This window comes from Lactuca serriola, chromosome 4, assembly GCF_051521515.1.
Source record: "Lactuca serriola cultivar US96UC23 chromosome 4, Lser_US96UC23_V15, whole genome shotgun sequence".
Taxonomy (NCBI): domain Eukaryota; kingdom Viridiplantae; phylum Streptophyta; class Magnoliopsida; order Asterales; family Asteraceae; genus Lactuca; species Lactuca serriola.
The window spans coordinates 352,286,583-352,293,840 of NC_136411.1; the positions used below are offsets into that span (position 1 = coordinate 352,286,583).

Below are 7,258 nucleotides of genomic sequence, written 5' to 3' on the forward strand. Positions count from 1 at the left end.
GAAACTGTTGGTTTACAAATAACAAAAGATGGAAAAAAAAGTGTGATAGGAAGCCTTAGCTGTAAAAGACGTCCACAGCAGGCATTCGACTTACTCTTTCACAAAAACTTTACAATCTCACACACCTCACCATATTACACCGTTTACTTTATTGGATATTAAACTAATAATCTCAGTGACTCTAAAGATTCAGATTCAAAAGATGAAGAAGGTAATAAAAATATAGTTTTTTTTTTGAAAGGGACTTTTAATTATGGAATTTGCCATATTTGAAAAAGTTAGATAGTTAATCTGTTGTGAGTGAGTGTTATTAGATTTTTGATTGATGTGGCAATTTTTTTTTCATCTTTTTAATTATCGGATATTACTATTCACATGTTAGACACATTCTGATGTTGATTATAACATTTTTACTTTCATTTCTTTTTCCAATTATAGCATTGAAATATAACATCAAGCTTGATTTTCATTCTTTGATTTATTTTAGTTGTGGCATTTATTTGTATAAAGTTGACTTAAATTCTAGAAATTTTGTTTTTATTCCCGTTAGGAATAGTATGTACTTTATTATCTTAAAAATCATTGTACTTTTCTTACCAGGAACCATTTATGTATATAAGTTATACTTTTCTGATATAGAAACACGTACTTTATTATTATATTTATCAAACTTGTCAAATAGAGCATCTTAAATTCATTTTCGTTCTTGATTTATTTTAATTATTGGATTTGTTTGCATAAAATGATGTTGAATTATGGAAGTTATGATTTTATGGAGTCGATAAGGGTTATAGCAATGTACTTTGTTACAATTTTAGAACTGGAATTTTATTTTTTAAAATGTGAAATGTAGTTTTGTATTTACTAAGGAAATGTTTTGGGAAACTGATTTTTGGAAAATTCAAATAAGATTGAAGTGATTCAGGAATGTTTTGTAGCATAAGGGTATTTCTCTCTAAAATAAGAAGGTTACGTGCCTTTAAAGAATTATTCTATTTATGTGTGTTCAACACCATTTTGTTTACAGTTGTTTCAAAAAATAATACTCCTATAACATTTTCATCCCAACTATAGCATTGTATTTCGAAAGTACAATACAATGTTGTAATTGGGAAAATTTAATCTCTTAAAGTAATTAATGGGCATCGGTACTTTAATGTTTTTCACAACCTTAAAAAACTACATCAGGCAATGTGCAATTTATCTTAAAAATTGGGTTTTTTTTATTTTGAATCATATATAGATTATCTTAGAATATTGTTATTATGTATTTTGTTTGTGTAATAAAATATATTGGATTTATTGCTATTACAACATGATTATGACATGAGAATTATATCGTTTTGGATGAAAGATTTAACCTTTTAGATCATCATGATAACAATTAACAAATGGATAATGACTTGAGAGGGTAACGTATTTCAACTTTTGGTCATATTTGGTCACTAAATTATTTTTTATGCTTTATTAACCCTTGAACTTGTTAAAACAAGTACATTATACCAGTATGATCAGTGATAATGGGTTTTGCCAGTTTCCGGCGGTGTTTTCCGGCTACACAACCCTCGAGGAACTTCCACTCCATGAACCCATGGCCACACAACCATACGAAGATGATAGAAAACAAAACCAAAAATCTATGGCACGAAAGGCCTACCACTAGGAACCATAGAAATTCGACCCTCGTGATAACAACTACCATGCATAGACTTAGTTAAGAGGTATTAGATTAATCAATTAAGACAAGCTAAGCAAAACCCACTATTACCGGCATATTAGTATAATGTATACGTTTCGATAAGTTCAAGTATTAATAAAACACGAAAAATAATTTAGTGACCAAATGTAACCAAAAGCTAAAATATGTTACCCTCTCAAGAATGAATAGTAAATTTACTAGGAATTCATACACATCAAGAAAGTAGTCGAGATAAATATGCATACACAGGTCCAAAGTTGAAATGAGCATGAACCGGATAAAAAAGACGTTTTGTTAAGTATTCACCTAATTTAGCTTAAATATAGCATTTTCAGAATTCAAAGTTTCAATGGATACTCACTGGAAACATGTATATTTATTCATCAATTTTTATTTGTAATTTATATTATCATGTTTTCTTTATATATGTTTTTTACATTAGATTATTTTTATAATTTTATAAAAAACAATGTTATTTATTTCATTGGTTGTCTTTGTTTTTTTTTTTTTTTTTTTTTTTTTTTTTATTTAAAGTTTGTTTATTTTATATTTCTTTATATAACATGATTATATTAATTAAAAATAACCATTATACGATTTGCGGTTAGCAAATCAAACTTTTTATAAACACAAATATAATATTAACTAGAGGTGTGCCCTCGCTTCGCTACGGGTCGGGGAAAGTCGGACAATGTAATTTGTCATCAAGTTGAACCTCAGATTTGAGGGAAAATAAACTATGTTGCCCGTAAGAACCAAAAACATTCTAGAAAGGCTTACACACCATGAGCTTCAAAAATTCCTAACCTTGGAAGCACATTCTTGAAAAAAAAAAGTACCAAATCGTTTTTGTCTCTCTTTAATTAAAATGAGGGGTATAAAAGTCAAAAACATCTTTTTTCATATGGATGAATCAAAAACATAGCTGGAAATATGAAATATCTCATCCCCACTTAAAAAAGGTAAGAGAGTGATTTGCTTTTGATTTCTTGTTTGTGCAAACAACGAAAATGCCCATCTAGTCATAGAAAATAATATATAAATTAAAGAAACATGCACGAATTCTGGAATAAGAACGTGAAATTTTGGATCATTGGTTGCATAGTCGTAGAAGTTATGTAGCATGGAGTCATAAATAGGAGGTAATACATCTACAAATGGAAAAAAAAAAAAAAAGATTAAATAATGAAAAATTAAAAGTATCTAATTATTTTTATTTACCAATCTAACATGTATTGTATGTATAGAAATTGAAAGCATTGCCCTTACGTCTCATGCATATTGGAATTTACATATTTACTCCCCTACATTTCGCCTTTTATCATAAAAAAAATTAATAATCCATATCCAAACAATGCAGCAAAACCTTCTTGCATTAATAGGTTAAACAAATTGGTATTGCTTTTGAGGTTTGTAACATGTAAAAAAAAACTTGCAGCTCAATCACAAGTCTCATAATACAATAGATAATATTTCTTTGATTTTTGAAAAAAATATAATCATAAATTGTACTTTTTTGGTTTAATCCATAATGATAAATTAAAAAAAAAGTCAAAACAAAAGCAAAAAACATGATTACCTTGATTGTCAAATGTTTTAGGTACTACAATAAAAGCATAATACATGTTTCTTTCAGTTTGAGGAATATCCAATCCCAAATAGCTTATTATTTTTTGACTAAAACACCAAAATACCATTCTCATGCCTGTTGAATGTAATAATGTTGAGAAATATTAAATGTCCTCTACATAACCGACACACTACCATTAACTTCATTCTAATGGAATCAATGATTCCATTCCATACCTTGAGTTTCTTCTTGGCTTCCTTTTTAGTAATAAAAACTTGTTGGATGTAAGGTAAAATTAGTACTAAATTCCAAGTTTTCAGTAATAAAAAGTTGTTGAATTTCTTTCAATTCTAACAACAAAAAGGCTAAAATTGAGGTAAATTCTATGAAATCTTAAGAGAAATACTAACATGATCATTAAGCAAAGAAAAGCAAGCTAGGTTGAAAAGTTTTAAGTGGTCATCTTTCTTGTTTCTTGATTCGTCATCTGAACTTTGCTTGAGGACATCTGTAAAAAAAATTCAAATTTAAGATGATTTTCATCACATTTAGCCCTTATCTGATCCATCAATAGGTGATGAATCTGATTGGGACACCAATTGAGGTTCATGGAGGCTGAAGTTTCTCAGAAACAGTACCCATGTCAGACTTTTTTCTGGAGATCATGAGAAAAGGGAGAAGTAGAGAGGATTTGATCGGAACCTGGATTCAACGGAAGTTGGAGATGCCGGTGGATGTAACAAATCATTCATCACATTCAACCGATACAATGTATCTTGGTTCTCCATTATGTACAAATTCCTCCTTGTGTGGTTGAACATTCTGAATCTACCTGTTGTAATAACATATTAAAATTAGAGTTTTAAGATTTGTGAGGATCATACATAATAATCACTTTCATTCTCCCAATTACAGCATTATACTTTGAGAATATACCCAATCATAGCAATGTAATCCAAAATGTTAAACACTTTTAACTTCTATAATTGGATACATCTTTTCACAAATTAAAACTACAATCCTGTATTTTTTGAATCTTTTTAAAATACAATGATTAATAAGAAAATAATTGAAAGTAAAAATGGTCATAAAAATCTATAATAAGATATGGAGTATTCTACTTGCCTCTGATACGGTTGCCTTAGAATCATTGTGATGAGAATGTGCTGCATTTTTTTCTTGGTTTGCCACCATTAAAGGCAAAGCGGCTCTATCCTGCAATGAAATGGACAAATTTTATAAATTGTTGATAATTTTATAATTTTATAAAATTGAATATTAAGTGATTATAATCAACATTTTCTCTTACATCTTCCTCCATACGTGTCATAGTATCTTGAATTTTCTTAACAGTAACTACTAACATCCCGACTTCAGAATGCAAGGCCTGATAAAATATAAATCAAGGAAATAAAAACACATAAATTTTGAAAAAAATATTGTGTGAAATACCGAGTGAATACCCTGTTTTCTAATATTAATGTCTCTATTATCCCTTCCTTCATTTGTATAGTTTCTTGAAGGTGAGACAAACCATATCCATGATGAGTAGTGCTGAGTTGATTCCGAATAAGAAAAAAACTTAATTTTCTACCAAAGAGCATAATTTAATAAAAAAAAAATTATATTCTTAAATGGATTTTTGGAATATTTATTAGCACATTAAATATGATTTTTCACCTTCATTTATTCGACTTTTTTGTTAACCGTTTGTTGAACCACTTCTATGTAGCAGCTAGCCCGAAAAAAAAAATTATTCAACTCCGTTACTCATAGTTCCAGATCGTTCAGCAAAAAATGATGTGGGTTAGTGAATACAAACTCATTTTCATCCTTATGGCTAGAGATTGCAAATAATCAAAGACCAGTTTGTGAATTCCATTTTGTCCATCAACGATATATTGATTAGTTAATTTAAACAATGTAGAAGGTTGTCAACAACCACTTGAAACTGTACAAAAGAATGTAAAAGCTTAACTTATTTAAGGAGTTTGGTCTAATTGTGAGCTAAGGCCAGAAGTTGGCATGTGATGTAGATTATATTCCCTGCACAATAATAACCTAGTGTTCAATTCATTAAACAACGGTAAATATGTTTTACTAAAAAAAGTCAAAATATGTGGTTTTTAAGCAAAATAAATGAAGTCATTTGAAACTTTGGACAACTTAGCTGGTGTAGAGATCAGTCATGGTCCTCATCCATCCAGGTTTTACAATGGACAACCTTGAAAACATGTGACAATTAAAGTTGCAGCGAGATAAAAAAATAAGCTTACCGATTCTTTCAGTCATTTCATCAAGCGGTTGGGGTGCATCTTCAAACATGCCAACTTTGAACAAAAAAAGTATCTAATAAGGGACGAATTAGTTTCTTTTTTCATAGAACATGTGTCTCCAAAAGTGGAATAAGGAATATGAAATTCGGTTGTGAAAACCTCTGGCAGTAGCATTTCGGCGACACCCAACATGGCCGACCTGTCGTTCACAAACTCAGATTGGACGAATCACTTCAGATTCTCCCGCTCCTCCGCTAGAACCATTGGGTCGGACCTGTTGTCACTTGGAAGACTGAAATCAAACATGGTTTTAGTTCTATAGTTATTTGAGGTTGAAATCACTCGCCCAAACAGCTGAATTTGCAAAAATTTGAGACATACCTATCAAAATTAAGATTCAATGAATCCATGCTGCAGGAGGGATGGGAAATCTTACCGAGCAAACAGTGGTGATGGATTCAACGGTTATTAGCACCAAGATCGTATGGGTGTTGCGAACCAAAGGAGTGACGGGGGAATAAATGAATGAAGAAGAAGAGTGTGCAACATCGAGCTGGTAGGAAGAGAAAACAATGAACGCCTCACCCTCAATGTCTCGATTCCTCTTTGTTATTCCGACTGAACCCTAATCGAATAGAAAAACCCATGTAGGTTCGATTTATGGTCTTTGTGTATTGTTGTGGTAGGAGATAGAAGCAGTCGACAGTGGTAGCCAACACCACCGATAGCAGCAAAAATATGAAAATCAAAGTAAGAAGGAAAGAAGTAGATTACGTGGGAGAGAGCAGGAATGCAGAGAGATATCACCTGTAGATGTAGAATGAGTGAGGCGTCGATAACAACGAAGCCGATGAAGGTGTAATCGTCGGGACAATTTCGGTTTACCTTCGGCTTGCGTTCGTGCTCCTCATCGGTTCCTGCATCTTTAAGAATTATCGTGAAGGACCTGGTTAAGAAATCGAAGGGGGAAGAAGATTTAATAGAGGTGAGGTAGGAACAGAGAGGCGGAGAGGCGGTGCGATTGGGTTAAGAGCGGTGAACATGGTAACCCGATGAAACCAATGTGGCGTCTGATTAGAAATCGTCGCTCAGTTTTGGAAGCAATCCTGGAATTTTTCGTTTTTGATCAATGGGGTTTGAATTTGTTAAGACTATTGCAAGAAGAGGAAAGTGGAAGGAGTCGGTGGAGAGGAGTAAAGGTATCCAAGTATTTGAGGCGGTGCTTTTACCAGAGAGAAGAATCGAGAGAATGAAGAAAGACTGAAAGAGATGAAGAGTCGAGTATATGGGGATATTTCCAAGCAATCAAAGGAGGTGGGGGAGCAGACCATAACACGTAGCTGTGAAGAAGAATAACACTGATCTTGGCTTACAAAGGCGGTGAAGTACAAATACAAAGAAGAAGAAGACGTATACAACTCCAATTTCAAAAATGATCTAAAAGGCCCCTGAAGAATAAAAAAACAGAAATTGACCATATACAAATACCTAAGGACCAATTATGCCAAACATTAGCCACTTTACTGTAGCTAAGGTTGGATAATTTTAGTATATAAAAAATAATATAATTATTTTTATTTTTATACTTTATATGTTATTATAATTTATCAACCAAGGATTCAGCAAGATATAACCTAGTATACTCTAATAAATAAAAATCATTTTCTGCTACATGTCACACTCTTATTCATTGTCACATGTTATTTTGTGGTT

The 7,258-nt window shown here is 31.7% G+C and overlaps 1 protein-coding gene across 13 annotated transcripts; it reads right to left on the reverse strand.

The window, feature by feature from the left end:
- Positions 1-2,631: 2,631 nt before the first annotated feature.
- Positions 2,632-6,916, reverse strand: LOC145097573 (uncharacterized). 13 transcript variants are annotated; one of them, XM_079035154.1, is made up of 9 exons: positions 6,431-6,916; positions 6,320-6,352; positions 5,982-6,170; positions 5,546-5,837; positions 4,733-5,315; positions 4,579-4,656; positions 4,395-4,484; positions 3,972-4,101; positions 3,528-3,777 (listed from the first exon to the last, which is right to left on the reverse strand). In XM_079035154.1, exons 5-8 carry the CDS (start codon positions 4,871-4,873, stop codon positions 4,057-4,059), a joined length of 354 nt encoding a protein of 117 aa, XP_078891280.1. In that variant the 5' UTR covers positions 4,874-5,315; positions 5,546-5,837; positions 5,982-6,170; positions 6,320-6,352; positions 6,431-6,916; the 3' UTR covers positions 3,528-3,777; positions 3,972-4,056. The 13 variants fall into 13 exon arrangements, 10 of the variants coding, with proteins under 10 accessions (XP_078891271.1, XP_078891280.1, XP_078891275.1 ...); XM_079035145.1 differs by adding an exon at positions 2,632-2,850 and having other exon boundaries at positions 3,680-3,777; positions 5,982-6,916; XM_079035149.1 differs by having other exon boundaries at positions 5,982-6,352.
- Positions 6,917-7,258: the final 342 nt, after the last annotated feature.

Excerpts from the sequence above, each read along its gene's own strand:
- LOC145097573 (XM_079035145.1), bottom strand. The coding sequence starts at position 4,873 with ATGCTCTTTGGTAGAAAATTAAGTTTTTTTCTTATTCGGAATCAACTC. Across the intron at positions 4,657-4,732 it reads CATTAATATTAGAAAACAGG|GCCTTGCATTCTGAAGTCGG; the intron begins GTATTCACTCGG and ends ATATTTTATCAG. Across the intron at positions 4,485-4,578 it reads TGACACGTATGGAGGAAGAT|GATAGAGCCGCTTTGCCTTT; the intron begins GTAAGAGAAAAT and ends ATTTCATTGCAG.